This window comes from Danio aesculapii, chromosome 12 (genome assembly GCF_903798145.1).
Source record: "Danio aesculapii chromosome 12, fDanAes4.1, whole genome shotgun sequence".
NCBI lineage: Eukaryota > Metazoa > Chordata > Actinopteri > Cypriniformes > Danionidae > Danio > Danio aesculapii.
In genome coordinates this window covers 5,989,623-6,015,063 of record NC_079446.1, presented here as the reverse complement: position 1 = coordinate 6,015,063, position 25,441 = coordinate 5,989,623, and the positions used below count along the sequence as shown (strand labels likewise).

The 25,441-nt window shown below is 33.6% G+C and overlaps 1 protein-coding gene across 2 annotated transcripts; it reads right to left on the bottom strand.

The window, feature by feature from the left end:
* Positions 1–6,199: 6,199 nt before the first annotated feature.
* On the bottom strand, positions 6,200–21,824 carry slc35g1 (solute carrier family 35 member G1). Of its 2 annotated transcripts, XM_056469935.1 has the most exons (4): positions 21,739–21,824; positions 21,404–21,637; positions 10,774–10,948; positions 6,200–8,023 (listed from the first exon to the last, which is right to left on the bottom strand). In XM_056469935.1, exons 2-4 carry the CDS (start codon positions 21,573–21,575, stop codon positions 7,276–7,278), a joined length of 1,095 nt encoding a protein of 364 aa, XP_056325910.1. In that variant the 5' UTR covers positions 21,576–21,637; positions 21,739–21,824; the 3' UTR covers positions 6,200–7,275. The 2 variants fall into 2 exon arrangements, with proteins under 2 accessions (XP_056325910.1, XP_056325909.1); XM_056469934.1 differs by having other exon boundaries at positions 21,404–21,810.
* Between the last annotated feature and the right edge of the window lie 3,617 nt (positions 21,825–25,441).

The window sequence follows — 25,441 nt, the reverse complement described above, 5'->3', positions numbered from 1 at the left end:
AATTTTGACCTTAAAAATGTTTTTAAAAAAATAAAAAACCGCTTTTATTCTAGCCGAAATAAAACAAATAAGACTTTCTCCTGCAGAAGAAAACAATATTATCAGACATACTGTGAAAATTTCCTTGCTCTGTTAAACATCATTTGGAAAATATTTAAAAAAGAAAAAAGGGGGCTAATAATTCTGACTTCAGCTGTATATTTTTTAAGTTATGCTTGGATCACTGTCTTCCTTTTAAAAGTACAAATTTAATCATTCACAATGCCTAAAGTGACATATACATAAACAAATTTTCACTTTTAAGTTTACAAAGGACAGATCTTCCGATGTATATTTTCCAAATGTTGGTTAAGAATGGAGTGAATAACAATGTATATTATGTAAGCATATTAAAAGTGTTTTTGATCTTGGATGCATGTAAACCCGTTGCAGAATACTTCAAAACTAAATCTGACAGCTTAAAAACAGCATAACAGGGCACTTTATGTAGTTTTTTCAAAGTATACATTTACAATTAATTCATTATTCAGCACTGTTATCTTCAGTAAATTATTAGCATGCAATAAAGCTTCAGAGTGTGTATTTAATGTAAACAGTTAAGCAATTTTGTGTTAAAATATCTAATAGACAACCAAACATAGACATCTTGGCTAAAACAAAGCTACATTTGGGCTGTCAGTGAAAATCTAATAGATTTTTTAAATGTTTTTTAGCCAAGACAGCTATGTTTAGGCATCTATTAGACTTCTTTTAGGCGAAGCAGTGGCGCAGTAGGTAGTGCTGTCGCCGCACAGCAAAAAGGTCACTGGTTTGAGCCTCGGCTGGGTCAGTTGGCGTTTCTGTGTGGAGTTTGCATGTTCTCCCTGCGTTCGCGTGAGTTTCCTCTGGATGCTCCGGTTTACCCCAAAGACATGCGGTACAGGTGAATTGGGAAGGCTAAATTGTCCGTAGTGTATGGGTGTGAGTGAGTGTGTATGGTTGTTTCCCAGAGATGGGTTGCGGCTGGAAGGGCATCCGCTACGTAAAACATGTGCTGGATAAGTTGGTGGTTCAATCCGCTGTGGCGACCCCGGATTAATAAAGGGACTAAGCTGAAAAGAAAATGAATGACTAGACTTCGTTTAACCCTTTAACCACCAGGGTCTTTGAACAGACTCGAAAATAATGTTCAACTTAATTGCACAGATATAATTTTATTTTAAAGACAGACAGCAGATTGTAGCTGAAGTGAAAGAAGTTAAAAGTTTAATAAACAAAAAATATGCACCTTTATGTTTATGTAAATAATACAATAATAATATATATATTATATATTACATAAAATATGCATTTAAAAATTCAGTTTTACCCTAAAATGAACAGGCAATCAAAGCTAGATATTTGAACAGATTATATTCTAAATTTGAAGCTGATATCTCAAAAAACTTTAGTAAGTTTGTTTGGCTGCAGTACCATATATCACCACCAGATGTCATTCAGTTTACATTGATGACCATACAAAGGCGCCCCCTATGTTTTGAGTAATATGAACCGTATTTTTTTCATACTTTTGACAATATTTATAAAGCAGACATAAAATTCTTAAATAGGGGAAGTTTGGTGGTATTTACTTTGAATTTAGTCTCTAATATCCTCAAATTTCCATGTGGATTGCTGTAGCAAAGTAATACTTTACTACATTGATGAGTATCCTGGTTGCCAAGTTACTCAGTAATAGCTATCAAAAAAATCAGTCCCCAGATATGGAATCTAGACATTTGGGGACGTTGAGAGTTAAAGGGTTAAACACACACTTGCTGGGAATGCTCTCATTGTGCCACAAAGTCACAAATCAAACAAATGATGTGGCGTTTTGGGGTTTGCGGTCTTGAATTTTTACACGAAGCTCACTAAATTATTTATACTGGTGATCTCCATGACAGTGCCACAATGAAGATAAGTGAGGAGTATAAAAAAAAAGTCCCATTCTAGTGGAAATGTTTGTTTGAGGAGATTAAAGAGTTAAAGTGAAAACCTTAATTAAAACTGGCTGTCCTGTTGTGTGTGTGTGTGTGTGTGCTTATTGAGTCCTTGTTGACCTATCATTAAAGCCTGCTATCTGTTGACCATGTAAATGTACTGCTATGGAACAGGCTGTTCATGTCTGCAGTTACTTACCAAACACTGGGAGGCCATTTGTTTGAGGATCGAGGACAAAACAGCTTGTTCCTTTCAGAAAGTAGAAGACAAACAGCGCTGAAGCCTCAAATCTTGAAGCATGCTATTAACAGCTACAGGATTAAACGTTAAAAGATCCGCAAGCAATCTTAAATCTAAACTCACTGTGATTTGCAAATGTATATTAAAGAGATGTAGTTCACCCAAAACGGTAAAGTCTGTCATCATACTTACTTGACACAAACCTGCTGGACTTTCCTTTTTCAATCAATGTTTGAAAGCAACTTGACATTTCCAATGAAGATTGTAGCAGTCCTATTGATACACTGGTAATTAATTGAGTGTATTTGCCACTGAATATTTCATTCAAGATATTCTTCAAAGCTGAATGAAATGTGAAATATTCATGAGAGAGAGGATCATTCAAAATGAGATTTAAAAACATATTACTTTATATTCAATATTAATAAAGTCCAGTTTTACTCTAAAACAAGGGTGTCAAACTCAACCAGGATACTCATCAATGTAGTAAAGTATTACTTTGCTACAGCAATCCACATGAAAATTTGAGGATATTAGAGGCTAAATTCAAAATAAATACCACCAAACTTCCTCTACTACTTAAGAATTTTATGTCTACTTTATAAATATTGTCAAAAGTATGGAAAAAAATATGGTACATATTACTCAAAATATAGGGGGCGCTTTCAGTGACTGACAATTCATAGGGCTGTTTTAACATTTAAGTGCAAGAAAAAAAATGCAAACCTGACAATTGATGCATGACGCTAATATTTCAAGTAATACCTGTCACCAGTGATAATGTAAATCAGCACGTTTATCATGTCACACATCAGCTGCTGAAATATAGCTGTGGTATATTTTGGTATATCTCATTTTTCCACAGACTATATGAAGTAAAACCTCTTGGTTTTTGTTTCTTGTACTTATTAAAGGGGTAGTTTAAATTGCAATGAAAATACTACAAATAATAGGCATAATAATTATTAAAAAGTCCCTTTATTATTAATCTGGGGTCGCCACAGCGGAATGAACCGCCAACTTATCCAGCACATGTTTTACGCAGCGGATGCCCTTCCAGCTGCAACCCATCACTGGGAAACACCCATACACACTCAATCACAGTCATACACTATGGCCAATTTAGCCTACCCAATTCACCTATTGGGTCTTTGGACATGTGAGGGAAACCGGAGCACCCAGAGGAAACCCACGCGAACACGGGGAGAACATGCAAACTCCAAACAGAAATGCAACTGACCTAGCCGAGGCTCGAACCAGCGACCTTCTTGCTGTGAGGCGATTGTGCTACCCACTGTGCCACCGCGACGCCTATATAAAATAGAATTAATTCATTTTTACAATTAGAGGCTAACTATATTCACACACTGTTGCCAAACAACTGTTTAAACCCCTTATAAAAGTGATTTTTGCACAATAGGTCTCTATTTTAAACCGTTCAATCACAACAGTGCCATGCAGAGCATCTTACCAGTCATCCTTAAATATATACACAAAGCATGGAGTATATGATTAAACTGAGTATTAGGTGTAAAATCACAAAATAATGAGAGTAAGAACAGAAAATCCCCAAGAATGCAGCAATAATCCTTCTCAAGCCCTTGCTGGGGGTAACGATCACATGATTACCATGTTGTAGCCTAAAAAACAGACACTGTACTGGACGAGGTAAGAATCTTTCATTTATTTAACTAGTTCAAAAAGTCATATAAATACGCAATGAGAAATCTACAGCAGGCGATAATCAAATAATAAATAATATGGAGGGATCTGCTCTGACATAAATTGATTTTAACGGATACACCATTTGATTAAAGTTAAATAAATTAAGGCAGCATGTCTATGAACGGCTGGTTCAGTTTTTCAGTAATAGTGCTTTTAGTAAAGTTAAACTGACACAACAAGTCAGTGTAAAGTGCTTTTTAGGTCAGTTTACACAAACAGGTTTAAATAAAATTGTCAATTAAATAAAGGTCTCTTGTAACAACACGCTACAACTCATCTTTGTGCCAAGACACATGTCCAATAAATAAACAAGGGTGACTCATTTCTATATCAGACTAATGTTTGTGCAGCAGACCTGTGCGTATATCTGTGGTACACAAGGACAGAGTCCAACACCAGTGGTTCATCAAGGTTCAGAACATATCACTGATTGCATATTCAGCTTTGAGCACAGATAGTTCAGAAGAAGTTTCTATTTGAGCACGCAAAATAATATTCAGTCGACCCTGTGACTTCCAGTTACAGTACATTGTCAAAGTGCAAAAGGTTTTAAAGGGATAGTTCACACCAAAGATGAAAACCAGTCGTTTACTCATCCTCAGGTTTTCCAAAATAATCTCCACAGAATAAAATGGAGATATTTGGCAGAATGTTCATGCTGCTGTTTTCCATTTCATGAAAAAGAGCTTTCTTTACATCATGATGATGTCAAATATGCCAAACGAGGAAGATTTTCAGCAAATAACTACTATTTCAGTCTTGTCCCCACAAAAAATCTACTGTGATTTGCAATACAGAACTTACGACTTTTGCACTCATTTTATTTACAGTTTAAAAAAGTCATTTAGGATGGATTTCCAAAGACCAAAAGTCATCATGAAGCTGCAAAATACAGCGCTAATCACTAAATGGTGAATGCTGTACAGTTTAAAGGGATAGTTCACCCAAAAACTAAAACGACAACATGTGGCTTTAAACCTTTATGAGTTTCTTTCTTCTGAAGATATTCTGAAATATGCAGGTAGCTCCCAGCAAGCACACAACGTCATAAGACGTTAATGTTAGGTTAGATTTAAGTCATGACGTCAGGTGATCAAAATTCAATGTCTAGCTAGCGTCTAAGGACAAAGTTATTTTGCTGTCCAATAACACCGTCAAATGACGTTGATATTTAGTTAAAGTGTTGGAGTTGAAGTTGTGTTGCAAACTGAACAAACTTCAAGCCAACATCTTAAACCAACATCATATTGACATCACATATTGACATTTATTTATCAGGTATGGAAATAAAAATCTGTCTCATAGACGTCATAGTGGTAACGCCTAAACGTCAAGCTATAACATCATTAGATGTTGATATTTGGTTGATTTTGGGTTGATTTTGGGTTGGACGTTGGACATTGATGTCGGCCTGATATTGGGTTCTGATGTCAACCCGATTTTCATTTCCAAACAAAATGCAACGTCCCTACGATGTTGGGGTACAATGTCAATCTGAAGTCATGTTGATGTCCTGTGCCTGCTGGGCTGGCACCCATTGACTTCCATATTAGGAAACAAAAATACTGTTGAAGTCAATGGGTAAATTTTTTAAAAATAATCTGTTTTTTGTGCTATGAAACTCAAACATCTTTTGAATAAATGAAGGATGAGTAAATGAGGACAAAACTGTCATTTTTGGGTGAACAAACCCTGAAAAGTCAAATAAGGTACATAATTAAATGAGCACAAAACGTCAGAGAAAAATAGAAGGACTTCGGGATAAAACATTTCCTTTCATGCTCTACAGAAAGAAAGAAATATGGCAGGAGGTTGAGTAAATGACAGAGTTGACATTTCTGGTGATTTGTACACTCATAAGTGTCTGACCAGCAGTCTATCTATAGATAGTCTGCAATAATCTCTATAAAGCAGTGCTGTCTTAACAGCATTATTATCTCCATTGAAAAATATCTGTCTTGACTAACAGCCCTCAGGTGGGTTAGGAATATCTGGTTCTAAAAACTACTAAAAATACTGTCATTTATTGTACATACTGCATAAAGTGAGGTCCTAAAATCAAAGAATTCTCAGTTTCTCTGGATGTACTGCATTTATCATAGGTATGAGTTTAAGGAAAATCTTAATAATTGTTTTATTCTGTAAAAGTCTGATATCATTTCTTTCAAATTATTAAAATATTTTCATTTGAAGGTATAAATCTTACAGAATTTTTTTTTCCTCTTAAAACACGTACAGTACATGATCTAAACCACAATCGCTCATCTTCATTGCTCATCTTCATTAGCTAGATATCTTTTGTTAAAAACTAGCCGTGAACACTATTTTTTAGTGCCATCTGCTGTTGATAACTATCCTAGAGCCACATTTGGTGTTAAACACTAGGCTCAAGCGTCATCTGCTGATAAACACTAGCCTAGAGTGCCATCTGCTGTTAAAAATGAACATAGAGTGCCATTTACTGTTAAAAACTAGCCTAGAGTGCCATTTGCTAGTCCCATCTGCTGTTAATCACTATTACAAACTGTTACAAACTAGGCTAGAGCAACATCTGCTATTAAAAACTATCCTTGAGTACCAACTGCTGTTAAAAATTAGCCTAGAGCGCCATCTGCTGTTTACCATTAAGCTAGAGCCCCATCTGTTGTTAAAAACTAGCCTAAAGTGGCATCTGCTGTCAAAAAGTAGCCTAGAACATCATCTGCTGTTAACACTAGCCTAGAACATCATCTGCTGTTAAACACTAGCCTAGAACATCATCTGCTGTTAAACACTAGCCTAGAGTGCCATCTGCTGTTAAAAATGAACAGAGTACCATTTACTATTAAAAACTAGCCTAGAGCGCCATTCGCTAGTGCCATCTGCTGTTAAACACTAGCCTAGAGCGCCATCTGCTGTTAAATACTAGCCTAGAGCGGCATCTGCTGTTAAACATTAGCCAAGACCGCTATGTGCTAGCACCATCTGATGTTACAAACTAGGCTAAAGCGCCATTTGCTGTTAAAAATTGGCATAGAGCGCCATCTGCTGTTAACCACTAAGCTAGAGCCGCATATGCTTTTAAAAACTAGTTGTGAGCACAATTTGCTAGTGTTAGACTTTTCCTAGTCCTCCCAGGTTATCTGCTGCTAAAAACTACATGACAAAACAACGATCAACATTTTATCAACATTTAGCATGATCAAATCTAGCAGCACACCCAGAGAAAGAGAGAATATCTCAAGTAACCTCATCGTTTTTTTTCCATAGCTGTATATTTTAACAGTGAAAAGCCTCTTTGGTATCTAACGCAGCAGTTATCTGTAGCAAACATATATAAAATGAATCTTCACCTCCCTATAGTGTGTGTGATCAGCTCTTCCGCCTTGTGCTGTTATACCACTTCCTTACAGCCACACCACTGGTGCTGCTGATCACACACAGCGCTCCTCCTAAACTCCACCATGTTGGCTTGCGGTTGAGAAAGAGGAACTGCAGGACAAAGGCCAGCACCACATCCATCGTCCTCATAAGTGCGACTGGTCCCGCCTTCTCGATCTGCAGGGCTTTGGTAAGAAAGGCCTGTCCGGCTATCCCGAGCACCCCGATGGCCATGAGCGTCCATCTATCCCAGCCGCAGGACGGAATGGTCCACTCGTCCAAAATGAACAGGACAACGACACATTCGATGAGTCCCAGAACTGCATAGTACCATACGGAGAGGAAGTAATGAACACTTTTCCCGATTTTTCTCAGAATGACCATAGTGCAAGCTGCTCCGACTGCTCCGGAAAAGGCGGCCACTGTGCCTTTGATATGACTGGTATAATCCCCTTCAATTCCAGACAATTCGCCGCCAAACAGGAATGGAGGTCTGGCTATCAGAATGACGCCGGTGAGTGTGAACACAGTGAAGACCACGTCCCATATCGTGCATCGCTCTTTGAGGAAAATCCACGCCAGCAAGGCAGTGAAGACTGGATTGCTGAACATGATGACTGTGGCATCGGCCAGGGGCATCTGAAGAACTGCGTAATACAACAAGATCATGGCATTGGAGCCTAGAAAGCCACGGAGGAACAGGTAGATTCGCATACCTCTTGGTCCCAAAAAGCCAGTCCTGTAAAGTGAAAATGTTATAGACTGTTGAGTCAAAATAATATTGAATTAAATTATGGGGTCAAGATGCAAAAATACTTGTATTATAGATTTTATATTGTAATATATCATAAATTCATACCTGTATTATTGATTAATCCATTAGTCCTTGTAAATAAATCATAAATTCATACCTGTATTATATATCCAATTCATACTTGCAGCATGGATTCATGTGTAACAGATCAAATTCATACATTCATGAATAATCGATTCATACTTATGATATACTGTATCATATTTATACAGTACTTCAAATATATCATATTCATTCAATATCTATTTGAAGTAATGAATAGTCTCAACTTCATTCTGAAAACATAGTCCTGTGGACGTTTCTGGAGATCGCGAAATACATCACAGGAGGTACGTATTTTTGCAGTTTTTGTTTTCCCGAATCCACAAGAGGCCGCTGTGTGTGCTTTTTCGTATTTTGAATGTCTCTCGTGAGTGCCGTTCGTGCCCGCTGTTCTTGCGTAAACCCAACAGAGGCCGCTGTCGACCGACCGTCTGTCTGACTGACTGAATGATTGACTGGGCGACCGGCCAATCGACTGACCCACCCTCCTCCTTCCCTGAACCCAACCAATTTTACAGATTGACCCGCCCACCCACTTACTTCCCTAAACCCAACCGACAATTTACAAAAGCCGTCCAGAAAAAGAAAAGCCCTCTTTCGGATTTTCAACCCTGTTTATTCACTCGTTCATTTTATTTTTTGGATTCTGTTTTTGTCTTACCTGATTTCTGGAACCACTCTTCCCCGGACTCGAACCTGGTCGTCGTCAACTCCTCTCTGCGTCTCAAGTGCGACGACGTACACGTCGAGCTAACTGTATAAACTGGTTGCAGGGGGAAGGCCCTCCACACGGAGGTAAGCGGTCAGCTGGTAAGCGGCAAAAGGAACGGCGTCACACCACCCCACAGCGTTCGCTTAAAAAAACTAAATGCAGCCATACGTACCTCCGGCTACATAATTCGCGATCTCCAGAATCGTCCGTGGGACTACGTTTTCAGAATGAGCCTGTGTTTAATAGTCTATTACAAGTACATCAGATAAACTCATAATTAGACTAATAATTATTCATGATTGGATTAATTCATACCTATTTTACAGATTTATAGTTGTAATATAACAGATTCATACTCGTTTTACTCATACCTTGAATGTATCAAATGCATACTACTACTATTAATAACAATAGTGTAATAATATAATAGTATATATTATTGTACTTGTAATATATCAGATTTGTCTTTTTAATGCATTCTATTTGTATTATGAGTTCATCCTAATATATAGAACATAAACTCATACTTACATCAGATTTGTATTTATAATGTATAATAAATTCATTCAGAAACTTCATGAATTCATGAATACTATTTGTAATGTAGACTGGTAATACATCAAAACTTCATATTTGTAATAGAGCTTACATTCATACTTGTATTAGATTTATAATGAAATTTGTATCTGATTCATACATGGAATGCATAAAATGGATTCATACTTGTTACAGTCCATAAATTCATACTTTTAATATAGACTCATCATAGACTTATATCAGATTCATGCTTTGAAATGCATCAAATTGATATTTTTATAATGAATCTGTAATGCATTATTATTATAAATTAATACTTGTATCAATTTCTAATATATAGACTTGAATATATAATAAATTCATATTTATAATAGATCTTAAATTTATACTAGATTCATACTTGAATTGATTTCAGATTCATACTTCATATCATATTCATATTTGGAATATAGAATCATAAAAGATCATAAATTCATACTTGTATAATAGATTCAAGCTTGTAATATTTCATCAGTTGAATGCATATTTGTATTATGCATTCATACTAATATATAAACCAATAAGCATGTCAGATTTGTAATACAGATTTGTAATATATCATAAATTCATATTTGTAATAGATTTTAGAGTCACACTAGCTCCATATTAGATTTATACTTGCATAATATTCATATTTTTAATACAGAATTATAAAAGATCCTGAATTCATATTGTATTATAGATTCATGCTTGTAATGTATCATCCATTGAATGCATCAAATTTCTATTTGCGTTATGGATTCATACTAATATGTAAACTCATACGGGTGTCATATATGTAATATAGACTTGTAATATATCATAAATTCAGATTTGTAATAGATCTTAAACTCTCACTAGATCCCTAGTAAATTCATATTTATAGCATATTCATATTTGTAATACAGAATCATCAATATATTGAATTCATATTGTATTATAGATTCATGCTTGTAATATATCATCCATTGAATGCATCAAATTCCTATTTGAACTATGGATTCATATGAATATGTAAATTCATACGGGTGTCATATTTGTAATACAGATTTGTAATATATTCATATTCGTAATTGATCTTAAATACATGTTTCAGATTCATACTCGTAATGCATTAGATTCAAATTTATTTGAAAGACTTTCATACTTAATATCATAACAGTCAAATGTGAATTATTCATACTTATAATATAACACATCTAAACTTATTATTATACTGTAGATGCTTACTTCTAATATATCAGATGTTGACGTGTCAAAGATTGTTATATCTTATAGATTCATACATGTTTTATGCTATCTTGAAATGCATGCATGCTTGTACAACATTCTGCTTTCATTCTTGTAATACATCATAGATTCATACTTGTAATATATCATGGCTGGCAAGACAAACAGCATCTGGAAGAAGCAGCGAATGGCGCTGATTTGGATGGCGTGCATCCCCTCCATTTTCTTCACAAGAAGAGCCGCAATGGAGAAGAAGACAGATGCTAACAAGCTGTACATGAGGCCCAGCCCCGGACATGATGGCTGCTTTTCTGTGGACGAATATATAATAAAACAGCTCAATGTCACATTCAATTCAAAATCGAGCGAAATAAGTACATGACATGCTGATTCATCACTGCTTTGAGTCCCAGTAACACTTTAGTTTAAGGGGTGTTCATAAGACTGCCGTGAAACCTTTATAACCATGACATGGCATGATTTTATGCATGCTTACAACTGTTCTTAAGTGTCATTTGCTCAGTTATGTCATTTTAAGTTTAAAGATGACATCATTTGCCATGACAACTTCACATAAACAAATACATCACAGCCAGTCTTCATATTTGACATGATAATTTGACATTACCAAGACAACAAAACTTGTCATAAATCTGTCATCAACATGACTCACATGAGGCATGTTAATTGTGTCAGAAATATTTTTCTGATCTTGTTTTTAGTGGAACAAACTGTTTTGTCAGTAAAATGACTCATTAAAAGTGTCATTACTCTGTCAAGTATTTTAAAGAGGGTCATTAATATTTAAGATCCAAAAAATATTAAAGATGCTGTAATATAATTCATGACACATTTATAATGGCTTCATGACAATCATGTTTATGACAGATTTATGACAAGTTTTGTTGTCTTGGTAATGTCAAGTTGTCATGATAAAAAAAGTCATCTTTGCATTTCAAATGTCATAACCAAGCGAATGACACTTCACAATAGTTGTTATAAGCATGCATCGTCTCATTACAATGTTCAAGTGTTACCAAAGTCTCTAAATAAAGATCATTTTAGTACTTTACCTTCATGATCACAGATGGTCATACATGAATAACAGGCTCCTTTACAGTTCAAGAGTGTGACTTTTATATGGCCATAAACCACAGAAAGTTGAATTACATAACAATAACAGGACGAGACATTTATTGAACTGCAAAACTGGAACTCAAAGAATTTCAGCCTTCAAGGAAAATTTGTGTTTGTCTTTTCTGATTAATTAATTATTAAAGTAATTTCTTTTGATCATACAAACATACATATACACAATCATCTATATCTGTCCTTTTTAATCCTTCTTTACTCTTTACTTATTCTTTAAAATTAACTTGTTACTTTTAAGGCAACTGGTTTACTCAATTTTTAAGTAGTCAATTAATCGCTTTAAAAGTAATGAGTTTACTCATTTTTCTAAAGTAAAGTCAACTAATCACTTTTTACAGCACACCCCCTTATAGTATACTGCTTTCAAAATGTTTAGTCATAAGCAAGGTTGTTTTAGTAAACAAAAGCTAAAACTGAGACTAAAACTATTGGCTAATGAACATTTTGTTAACTTAAATACCTAACAAAATAATAAAACTAGACTAAACTAAAAAATATTTATTGGATTTATTACATTTTTTTAAGGTAAGTGGTTGCAAACTATTTATATGGACTGAATTTATACAAACAAATTAAGTTTAACATTACTAAATTTAATTTGTTTCTTTGAATTCAGCCCATATAAACTGTTTGCAACCACTTAAAAAAATGAGTAAATCAAATAAAACAGTTTGTCATTTTAACAAAATTCACAAAAATGTAAACTAAGCAAGTTTAAGTACATATAAACTATGATCTTTAATATAGGAAGAAGTTTGTTTGGATTCTTCATAATTTAGAATTTTATTCACTGCATTTGTACAGTTTTGGCCAAACAGTTATTTCATTTTTAGTACTAAGAGAGGTTTGCACAAGAGGAATGAAAGCTGTGCAAACATGAAAATTTGCACTGGTTGACTCTGAAAATGTTCTGTTAACTCTGTTAAACTAGAAATACAAAAAATAAAACAAACTAAAAACAGTCTGGGAAATAATTATTGAACAGGCCATTTTTCTCGGAAACCAATTAACTCAAGGTGCTGTTGACTTGATATTTTCACCAGATGTTGATAACAACCAAATAAATCCATATATGCAAAGTAAACAAATCTAATTAGTTTTACGAATTAGGTTATGTGTAATAAAATGAAATGACACAGGGAATAAGTATTGAACACATGAAGAAAGGAAGGTGTGGAAAAGCATTGAAAGCCCAGACAGCAGCTGAAATCTCTTAGTGGGTATTCAGCAACCCTCTGCCCTTCCTCAGTGTAAATGAATATCAGCTGCTTTAGTCCAACATCTACATTAGCAGGATGATGAAGATAAAACCAGGCTGGACATTTCAGCAAGACAATGATCCAAAACACAGCCAAGGAAACTTTGAAATGCTTTCAGAGAGAGAAAATCAAGCTGTAGAATGGCCCGGCCAACCACCTGACTTGAATCCGATAGAAAATAGAAACTAAATATCAGATTTGATAGACGAGACCCACAAAATCATTAGGATTTTTACACACCTGAGCAATGCATGTGACTTCATTCTACATATAAGCAAAAAACCTTTTATATGATGTATTAAATACATTTCAGTAGTTCAAGACTTTCTCCTTGTTTCATTTCATTGTTATTAAACATAACTCGTTTTTTAGATTTGTATTGTTTTGTTTTGTTTCATTTTCATGTTTGTATTGTTTGGGTTTTCATCAAAATCTGGTTCGATTCCATGTCAACAGCTCCTTTAGAAATATCATTCCCAAAAAACTTGATGTGTTCAATACTTTTCCCCCCACTGTATATAAGAAATAAATAGAAATGTGTTCACAAAACAAAATCTAAACTATAAAACTAACCAAAACAAACTAAAATTAAACTAAAACAAGATTCAAATTTAAAAACTGTAGTGAATCAACTTAAAAAAAAAGAGCACTTTAATAACCTTAGTCATTAAAAAACCATCTGAAAGCCGTTCATCAATAAAGTCTTTGTAGACGAACTACATGCAGAAAAGAATGGAAACTCGAGATATGAGACATACACAGCATGATTTGGCTTTGTGGGGTGTGATCTGAATTTTGATATTGGCATGGAATGAGATGGAGAGAGCAAAACAGCATGAATCTCCACACACTGTCGATGACTTGAGTTTAACTTTGACACTGAAATGAAAAATCACTGAATGTGACGCAAGTGATTACGCAACCGAGTGCAACTTTAATACCTGTCGGTGAGCTGAGGGCTGTGCTCAATCAGGTTGTGTGGTTGCCAACATTGGATAAACGTCAAATTGTATCAAATGTGGACCTGGAGCGAGCCAAATATCATGGGTCCTGGAACATAACACACACCCAACAATACGGGTTTGAGTTCAAATAAACAAACAGCTTCACCTGATCTTTAACAGAGAAAACATTAGGGGGAAAAGGACACTGTTTCCTGGTGTGACTCACTCACAGCTTTTCCCACAAAGCCAGTACTGCTCATCATGATAAAGCATTTCTGTTAACGTCACCCTGAGGAAATATTTCAAACCGGTATTTCCTATTTTTTAGGTAACACCTTAAAGGGATTAGTCAACCAAAAATGAAAATTTGCTCACTATTTATTCATTCATTCATACTCTTTTTGACTTAGTCCCTTTATTAATCCGGGGTTGCCACAGCGGAATGAACCGCCACCTTATCCAGCACATGTTTTATGCAGCGGATGCCCTTCCAGCTGCAACCCATCTCTGGGAAACATCCATACACACTCATTCACACTCATACACTACGGACAATTTAGCCTACCCAATTCACCTGTACCGCATGTCTTTGGACAGTGGGGGAAACCGGAGCTGCTCACTATTTATTCGCCCTCAAATGGTTTCAAACCTTTATGAGTTTCTTTCTTCTGTTGACCACAAAAGAAGATATTTTAAGATAAGCTGAGACTTCCATAGGATTAAAAATAAATACTATGGAAGTCAATGGTGTCCAGCTTTTTTCAAAATATCTTCTTAACTGTTAAACAGAAGAAAGAGAGTCACGTTTGGAACAAGTGAAGGGTGATTAAATGATGATAGAAATCTCAGTTTTAGGCGAACTATCCCTTTAATTTTCAAGGATACTTTGAAAACAAAATACCACTGCATATGAACACTGTTCCAAGAGATCTAAAGATTTAACGAATGACCTTGACTGACCATTCACCATATAATTAGACCTGTCGTGATAATTCATTTATGCTGTGAAATATAATGCCACAGAAATTATTGTGATAAGGGACTGTCATTTTAGAATAAAAGCCATTGATTATATAATGATAGGCTATAAAACAGCATAATAATAAAGCAAATGGATTTAAACACTTTAAAGAGACAATTTTATTCATTCCTAAAGTTTATTTTTTTAAGGGTTTCACCTTTAATGTGTAGGACAGTTGAGATTATTGACAGGAAAGCATTGAGAGCAGAGAGAGGGGAAGGATTGGCATAGGACCACGAGGCGGGAATTGAACTCGGGTCGCCGTGAGCACCGGAGGGCATGAGTCGACACACTAACCACTACACCACTGGCCAACATTCTTTCCTAAAGTTAGCGTGACCCAGACGTTTTATGTCAGTATATGTGGAGCGGCCCAAAGGTGAACCCAGAGTTGAAAATAAACACTAATGGCGGGAGTTGAGACGAGAGAGGAAAACGACAACAGCCAAACAGAGTCAGAAGATCTGCTTTCTCTCAATCGTAGTGTTGTAAAGGCTAAATGTTTTCACCTTGACACAGTTTCTGAATTAGAATTAAATATCTGAAACATATTCTACCAGTTTATTCTAATATCACTCAAATAATTAAATAATTTTAAAACACAATTAATAAAAATAGCATTTTTCAAAGGAAATGTTATATTGTAAGAAATATCGTTATCGCAATACTTTACAACAAAATCGCATATTTTTCCAATATCGTGCAATTGTAATAAATATTGCATCACCAAATATTTGTAGTCACGTCTATATTGTGTAATATATCTATATATTGCGCCAGGCCCATATATATATATATATATATATATATATATATATATATATATATATATATATATATATATATATATATATATATACAATAAATAATATTATTATATTATTATAAAAAATATATATATAACAAATATAAAACAGCCAAATCAGCAATATGTAATACATAAAAGAAGGGCTTAAAATAAACACTTATCAAGCAAATGCAAAATTATACGTAACATTTAACCAACTAAACAGTTCCTCAAGAGATACAAAGCTGATCGAATGCATGTACAGTATATGTGAAATATTTCTGGACTGATGTTGAATGTTTATTTAATATATTGAGTGGATCTAAAGTGAATAGAAACAAGAGAGGTGCTATGTTTAATTTTCATAAGAAGGTTCTGGATAAAAGTCACATTTTTAAGTTAGATCTTTTCTTTTATCAGGTACATTTTTACAAACACAAATGTAAGGATGACCAATATCTCCCATTTCGAGGCTGAGGTGGGGGTGTATAATTGAATAAATAATATGAATAATACTCAGTATAACTGTTATTATACTGATTATACTATTACAATATTACTGTTTTTACATTACTGTGATGGTTGGGTTTAGGGTTGGGGTAGGGGTAGACGTTAATAAAATAATGGCTAATTTATTAAATAATAATTCTCGTTCACTTCCGGCTGAGGCTGTATCCCTTCTAGCAACAACCATCCTTCTGTTGATGTTAACCAAAGACTATAGAATATACAAAGCGTGTCACTCATATACTTTTGAATGCAGAAAAGTGTAACAGTCAATATGGCGAGTGAAGCCCCGCCACCTAGTAAAGGAGCCAATCAGTGATCACTATAGAATGACAATTCTCCGGGGAAGGGACTTGGACTAGATGTGAGTTTCTGCAGATTTTGTGTGATAAGAACATTTAGAAATAAAACAAAATAGACAGTTGCTGTTTAATTTGATTGGTTGTTCATAATATGAAATTCAATGGTAAGCTTGGCAAACAGTTTTGGTGAATGTTTCCCCATTCAAACAAAATGCTGGCATTTCAAAGATGGCCGCCGAGTGAAATAACTTGCCTTAAAGGGACTTTGTGTTAACTTCAGGGTTTCCATAGCAACTGCATATTAATATATTCTCATACCATTAAGTTTGCTATGGGAGAATGATGTGCAAAAGAAAGCCCCGCCCCCTACTCAATATTCTCTTTCAGACGGCAGTACATCAACATACTGAAATAAAAGTCTTAGTAACTTCCGGACTTTAACGTGCGAACTTTAAAGGACTTTCGAGTCAAAAAGCAACCAGAACTATGAATACACTCTAACAACTAAACTCCTCTCTTCTATTATTGGTAAATATTAATATATAACCTTCTTGTTTTTTTGAATTATTTATTTCAATTGTATTATTATTATTATTACTTTCTTGCTTTTCTGTTATGATGTGGATGTCATAATTGCAAGATTTTGTTATGGTTTTGATTGTAAAATATTCAGCATATACAGATGAAGACAGAATTATTAGACCCTCTGAATTATTAGCCCCCCTGTTTATTTTTTGCCCAATTTCTGTTTAACGGAGAGAAGATTTTTTCAGCACATTTCTAAACATAATAGTTTTAATAACTCATTTCTAATAACTGATTTATTTTATCTTTGCCATGATGACAGTAAATAATATTTGACTAGATATTTTTCAAGACACTTCTATACAGCTTAATGTGACATTTAAAGGCTTAACTAGGTTAATTAGGTTAACTAGGCAGGTTAGGGTAATTAGGCAAGTTATTGTATAACGATGGTTTGTTCTGTAGACTATCGAAAAAAAATAGCTTATAGGGCTAATAATTGACCTTAAAATGAAAAAATTAAAAACTGCTTTTATTCTAGCCGAAATAAAGCAAATAAGTCTTTCTCCAGAAGAAAAAATATTATCAGACACACTGTGAAAATTTCCTTGCTCTGTTAAACATCATTTGGGAAATATGTAAAAAAGAAAAAAGTTTAAAGGGGGGCTAATAATTCTGACTTCAACTGTACAATAAAAAAGCAAAAAATTCAAACAAATGCAAGAAAATTGGTGATGCGATTGGTTGGTCACTTTATTATGAACAATGACGAATATGCTATGTGGTTTAGCACAATTATCAAATCACAAAGACGGCACTGTAGCTTTATAAATTTGTAATATGATGCCACACCAGCTCTTTTCACATGAGCAACTCATGATAACAGTTCTTTTATTATCCTGAAGGAGCTTTGTTTGGCAGTAAATTATCCACTTAATCTCTTTGATTTTTATTCAAAGAGACAGATTATAAATCCCTCAACAAGGTGAAGCATTTCAAGAGAGAAGTTTCCTTGATGCCATGATATACCATAAAAATGTGTTACTGTATATTAATTTTACAGATGGTTTATGAAGTAATGATATTTTTTCATTAAATGCTTTAGAATTGAATATGATTGGTGATATTTGTTTAATTGTTTACTCTAATTAATATTAATAATTATAATAACAACAATAATAATTTCAATTAACTTATATATTTTCTGAATTTGTTCCTTAACAGTTATGACAGTTTTTATATTTAATAATGCACACTGTAAAAAATGAAGGGTTCCTCACAATTCATTCATGTTGTCCTAACACAAATCCATTAAGTTAATTAGATTTAAGATTAATAATAAAGATTAAGTTTATTGAACATAAAACAATTAAGTTGTCTCAAAAAAAATCTTAAGAATTTTGTTGTTTCAGCTAATTTTAATTAAGTAATTTGAACAAAAGGGTGATGCAGTGGTGCAGTAGGTAGCGCTGTCGCCTCACAGCAAGAAGGTCGCTGGTTCGAGCCTGGGCTGGGCCAGTTGGAGTTTCGGTGTGGAGTTTGCATGTTCTCCCTGCATTCGCGTGGGTTTCCGCCGGGTGCTCCGGTTCCCCCACAGTCCAAAGACATGCGGTACAGGTGAATTGGGAAGGCTAAATTGTCTGTAGTGTAAGAGTGTGAGTAAGTGTGTATGGATATTTCCAAAAGATGGGTTGCTGCTGGAAGGGCATCCGCTGTGTAAAACATATGCTGGATAAGTTGGTGGTTCATTCCGTTGTGGCGACCCTGGATTAATAAAGGGACTAAGCCAAAATGAATGAATGAATTTGAACAATCTATTTTGAGTTTATATACAGATTGATTCCTGGGCTGTGAAAAATACTACAAATACTTTATAATTATGTTTATTTTATTTATTTATTTTTTCTCAAGACATCAGCTATTGGTAGATTGTGTTAAATATTAGCTTTAGGCCTTGAGTGTAAATGTTCCCTCACAAAAGATACCATGGTGACCACAATTTCCAACAACAACACACAATAGAGTGCTACAGTCAGGTTCTGGAAGTAAGAAAACCCATTCATTTCCTCCACAGGGGGACTGATTTTGAATGATTAAACTAAATTCTAGTTTCATATTTCTCTCTTGTTTTTAATTAGATTATGCGATTCATAATGCTTCATAATTGTAGTTCCTTTTGCAGTGTATGAGATTGTGATTTACGTCATAAGTGCAAATCACTTTTAAATAACAACTTAATGAAAAATAGGGGTACTGAAAAATAGACACTTTACTGTACAACACAAACGTGGAACTGAGAACGTGGAACTAGTCAGCACAAATATTCCTAAATCAATTCAGTATTAGTTCATAAGACCTGTACAATAACTGTGAAACAATGAAAAGTGGCTACAATCAAGTAACAAAGAATAGTCTCTATGGTCGCTGTATGTAAGGGGATTAATACAATGTAACTGTTCTTGTCAGCTTTTATAAAAAGAAAGTGCCTTGGCAACTCTGCTGTTTATGACACTGTTACTACAGTTAATAACAGCTTACTGTAGAACCACGTGGTTTCATTTTTCATTTACTTGTTAATAATTTAACTGATTAATATTATTGATGACATACAGACAACGGGTCAAAGATGAGATGTCCTATTTTAGTGTCTGCATCAAATTATACTTACAAAAAGCATTTTATATACACAGAAAGTATATTAAGTGCACAATTTTGTTCAAGTAACTTTTCTAAGATTAAATTGCCGAAATATGGGGAAAACAGTCAATTAGTCAATATATATATATATATATATATATATATATATATATATATATATATATATATATATATATATATATATATATATATATATACAGTTGAAGGCAGAATTATTAGACCCCCTGAATTATTAGCACCCCTGTTTATTTTTTTCCCCAATTCTGTTTAACAGAGAGAAGATTTTTTCCAACACATTTCTAAACATAATAACTCATTTCTAATAATGTTTTAATAACTCATTTCTAATAACTGATTTATTTTATCTTTGCCATGATGACAGTAATTAATATTTGACTAGATATTTTTTAAGATACTTCTATACAGCTTAAAGTGACTAGGCAGTTTAGGGTAACTAGTCAGGATAGGGTAATTAGGCAAGTTATTGTATAACAATGGTTTGTACTGTACACTATTGAAAAAAATATAGCTTAAAGGGGCTAATAATTTTGACCTTAAAATGGTTCACAAAAAAAATAAAAACTGCTTTTATTCTAGCCGAAATAAAACAAATAAGACTTCCTCCAGAAGAAAAAATATTATCAGACATTCTGTGAACATTTCATTGCTCCGTGAAACATCATTTGGAAAATATGTAAAAAAAAAAAAAAATTCAAAGGCGAGCTAATAATTCTGACTTATGTATATATAAATTCATATTTTATGGTTTCACTTTACAATAAGGTTCCATTAGTTAATGTTAGTTTATGTAATTAACTAATTAACAGTAACTATGATTAATAGATGCCATAAAAGAATTGTTGATTCTTATTACACATTAGTAAATACATTAACTAAAACTTACTAACGAGACCCTACTGTAAAGTGTGACCAATTTTAATTTTATTTACCTGTATTTATTAAAATATTTGAAAAGTAAGCGACCGTACCAAAATTCTTTATGTTTTCAATGACTAAAAACTTCTTGATTAATACTTATTGACAAGAAGATTAAACCCAGTGGTTTACAATTTAAGTTAACGTTAGATGATAACAATGAAATGTTCAAAATATGATGAATACATTTTTAATAAAGTCTTTCAATGTGTCATCAGATGATTGCCTGACAAGATTTTCGGTAAATTTACGTTGTTATTACACACAATGACCACACAATTTCAGCAGGTTACTTCTGTATGTCACGATAAAATCGTATAATAGTAGGTTGTTTTTACACTGAATGACATTTCACCAGGTGACTTTTGTATATCACGGTAAAAATGTAGTAATCACATTTTAGGTGATAATATATTAGACTTTTACTGTTTTGTTCTTGAAACACACTGCTGGCCTTTTCCGTAGGTTGTCGCAGATTTAATGTAATGTAAACGTTAACAGAAACGATTGTTACTATGGTGAATGTAAGCGATCCACAGCACTCGACAGTTGACTGTAAATAACAGTCAGAGGTCACACAGGTGTAAAATTAGAAACAACAAAGATCAAATTCGGCATCTGTAGTTATGTTTACGAACGATATCTACCGAAAGCTAAGAGTTTAGATGAGTTTACCTTTCTGAACGGTGTTTTCCCCCGTGTCCTCCTCACCATCATCATCATCATCCTCCTCGTCACGGTGAGTGTCGCTTCTCTTACAGGGCAAACAAACCCGGTAAAAAGCAACGCGGTTGACCGCTCGGGACTCCCCAGCGTCCCCATCCGGCACTTCCGATAGAGTTCGCATCTCAAATTCCTCCCCAACCTTCCCATCTTCAACTTTATGACAAAGCACCCTGATGTCGTCCGCTGTATAAGGGACAACAGATAAATCTGTGTCATTATTACTCACAGAGCCATTGCGCTGTCTAATATCACCCATGACAGAGGAGAGCAGCTGCCGGGCATACCTTGACCACGCGTCTTGACACACGGTTGCCTTCGGGTAGGAATGGTACCTTACCGAGCAACAAGTTAAATAATTAACCTTGTACAAAGAAACGGCGTTTGCGTCATTCTGCCGCTAGAGGAAGACAAAACGCGTTTGAATGACGTTGGACGACAATGAGGTTTCACAGCGTTTAGTGAAGAATAAAGCGATTTTCTTTTTATAAGAATTGGCATGAAAAAGATATTAATTAGCTTTGTGATTTACTTGACCCACAAGGGAACTTGAATTTTTGGTTAAATACAATTTCGCTGTTATTCATAAAGAATTTCATACAATGATTAACCTTGCTCATTTAATGAAATGCCACTTGTCATTTGAAGTGATTGTTAAAACAGAACCAAAGTTTTTAGTTGAAGACAAATGCACTCACGGTCTAAGATGTAGTAATAAAAATATAAGAAATGTGTTTCAGTTAAAGAAAAGAATCACTCCGAGGGGAAAATGTCTTTGGAAGTCTCTAATAGATAATATTAATGTGAAAAAAACTTACAAATTTTGTGTTCCCAACAAAGTTAAAGAATTACATTTAAAGGTGTCACACAATATCTACCCCACAAACGAGACTGTATCTAAATTTGATAATACTAATTGAAATTGTGTCTCTGAAACTCAAGTATCTATTTGATTGATCATCTTTTTGTCAAATGCCCTCATGTTAAAGAGTTTTGGTCTGATTTATCCGTCTTTTTACATCAAAATGTAAGTCATTGTAACATTGATTTTTCCGTGTGTGGTATCATTGGTTACTTTTCTCGTGACAAACATAACCTAGAATTTATAGACAATTCATTTATTTTATTGATTAAATGTTCTATTCACTAATGTACATTTTCTTCATCATTACCTAAGTTGGAGAGTTTTCTTTGTGACTTAAATTGTTTAATTTCTACTTTACAAAATGTTTACAGCATAAAAGTGTTAAAATTGAAAATTTATGAGGACTTTGCTAATATTATTTCATTTGATAGCCTCTGTAACCTTTTTTTATGATCTTATTTTATTATTATTATTATTTATTATTATTATTATTATTAATTTTCCTTGTTTATTATTGTACTTGAGGTCATTCATTGTTATGGTTAATATGATTGTTGTAACACAATAAAAGAAATCATCACCACATGCGTTCATTGTTAAATCTTTTAAACTTAATAATAATAATAATAATAATAATAATGAAGATAATAATAATAATAATAATAATAATAAGAAGAAGAAGAAGAAGAAGAAGAAGAAGAAGAAGAAGAAGAAGTTTGGTTACTGTAATCTATTTTCTTAATGGTTGAGACTTTGTAAAGATTTCGTTTCTATCTTTCACTGCTGTATTATCACTTCAATGCAGTGATAATACTCAATAATAACTTGATAATACTTAACTTGTGTTCAATAATAATAATAATAATAATAATAATAATAATAATAATAATAATAATAATAATAATAATAATATTAATATTGACACCTGATTAATAAAGCGACTAAGCCGAAAACAAAATGAATGAATGAATAACATTCCCAGTGTTGGGTTGTGGCTGGAAGGGCATCCGCTACGTAAAACATGCACTGGATAAGTTGGCGGTTCATTCCGCTGTGGCAAACCTAGATTAATAAAGGGACTAAGCTGAAAAGAAAATGAATAATAATAATAAAAACACACTGATGGAAGACTAATGCTAATATCCTTTTTGTAATTAATTAAAAAACGTTCTACATCAAAAACATCGGTCCCACTTTATATTAAGTGGCGTTAACTAATATGTATTACACTGCAAATAATAATCAGTTGCAATGCACTTATTGTGTAAATACATGTTTATATGTTGTATTTATGCTTGATTAAATACCTGCATGTAATTACATCTCTAACCGTACTCATATTCCACCTCAAGTGTTCTGCAATACATTATGAACGCAGTAAGTACATTGTATTTATAGTTACATGTAAGTACATAGCAGTTAAGGCCACTTAATATAAGGTGAAACCCAAATTTCTGTCACGACTGAGACTTCATATTTTGCGATTTCTTACTTTTCCCCCTAATAATTACTCTGTTTTTCGCTGTTTCTATTGAAAGACCATTTCAATGTGGTGATGTCATTGGCCCATAAATATTTCATGCTTTTATCAAACTATTTCATAACTGTAACAGTAGGAAATTCAATCATAACTTAATGTTAAAACAGCTATTATAAGATTATTTAACAATAAGTGGCTATTTTTGGATTCTCAGAAGCTATAGAAATTAAAAATGTAAAACAGGAACAATTTTATGACCATTGTTTTTGTTTACACCCCTCAGAATGGTCTATAAATTCGCAGAAAGTAGTGTATAACTCAGAATAGTGAAAGTCAGAATCATGAGAAAACCTATAAAATCATAACTAATAGGAATCAAATTTCACTTCAGAGTTAAAAAAACAAAACAAAATTGTGAGAATTGTAAGAGGAAAAATACTGAACTGCAAGATATGAACTCAGGATTATGAAAGGTAAACGCAATAAGTCTGAGAAAAGTCAGAATTGTGAGATATGAACTTACAATTCGGACTAAGTTTAACAGAATAGTTTTTTTTTTTTGTAGTTCAAGTTTGTAGTTATATCTTGCGCTAATCTATTTTTGAGTTGTTTTTGAGTTGAGGCAAGTTAATTCAATTCATCCTTATTTCTATAGCGCTTTTACAATGTAGATTGTGTCAAAGCAGCTTCACATAGAAGTTCTAGTAAACTGAAACTGTGTCAGTCCAGTTTTCAGAGTTAAAGTTAGGTTTAGGTCAGTTCAGTGTGGTTTAATTTTCACTGCTGAAAGTTAGAACAGCAGGAAGGTATATAAACTCATAACTCTGAGGAGAAAAAAAATCATAATGTCAAGAAATAAACACAGCAATTTCTATTTAAAATTTGTACTTCACACATTGAGTATGGTGCAATACTGTTTAAATATTGCAATTTTGACAAATAAAAAAGGGAGGGGGCGACAGATATGTGAATAATAATCCCAGAATGAGCTTTTTAATATTCTTACCCTGTAGAGGAAAGCATTCATATTTACTTAAGGCTTTTTCAAATGATTTATAATTATTATTATTATTATTTTTATTACTATTATAATTAGGCATGGGATGATAACCATTTTCAAGTTTGGAAAAGTCAAGGTTTTAAAACTGTTCCAACGGTACATGTACGATTTTTTATTTACATTTTTTTTGTTTAGGTTTTTAGGACAACAGTATCTCCAGCAGATATCTGTTTTAAATTGTAAATAAATCAGTGTTTTTGAAGCTGCTGAAGACAGCAGAAGTCAATGATTTACATTAATCATTTAGCCTGACATGTTTACTGCTCCAAAATATTTAAACTGTTTCTCAAAATAAAATATTTTATGTTCAAAGAGGAAAAAGTTGTTGTTTTTACCCAGACATTTTAAAAGAGCATATATTAGAGCAGTAATCACAATACTGTGAAACTGTGATATTTTATCTGCAGGGTTATGATACCATCAGAATCTTATACTGGCCCATAACTAATTATAACAAAATGTTTAGTAATTTTATTTAATAAATTATATTTTATTTATAGCAGATGCTTTTAGCAAGTTTCATGCATTAGAGGCACATTGATACACTTCCTATAAGCAAAATTAATGCATCACAACAAAGCAGGC

Bases quoted from the DNA above. Each gene is read 5' to 3' on its own strand.
- slc35g1 (XM_056469934.1), bottom strand. From the start codon at position 21,710: ATGGGTGATATTAGACAGCGCAATGGCTCTGTGAGTAATAATGACACA. The intron at 10,949-21,403 runs GTAAACTCATCT...ATTCGTCCACAG, and splicing joins GGAAAACACCGTTCAGAAAG to AAAAGCAGCCATCATGTCCG. The intron at 8,024-10,773 runs GTATGAATCTAT...TTCACTTTACAG, and splicing joins CCAGCCATGATATATTACAA to GACTGGCTTTTTGGGACCAA.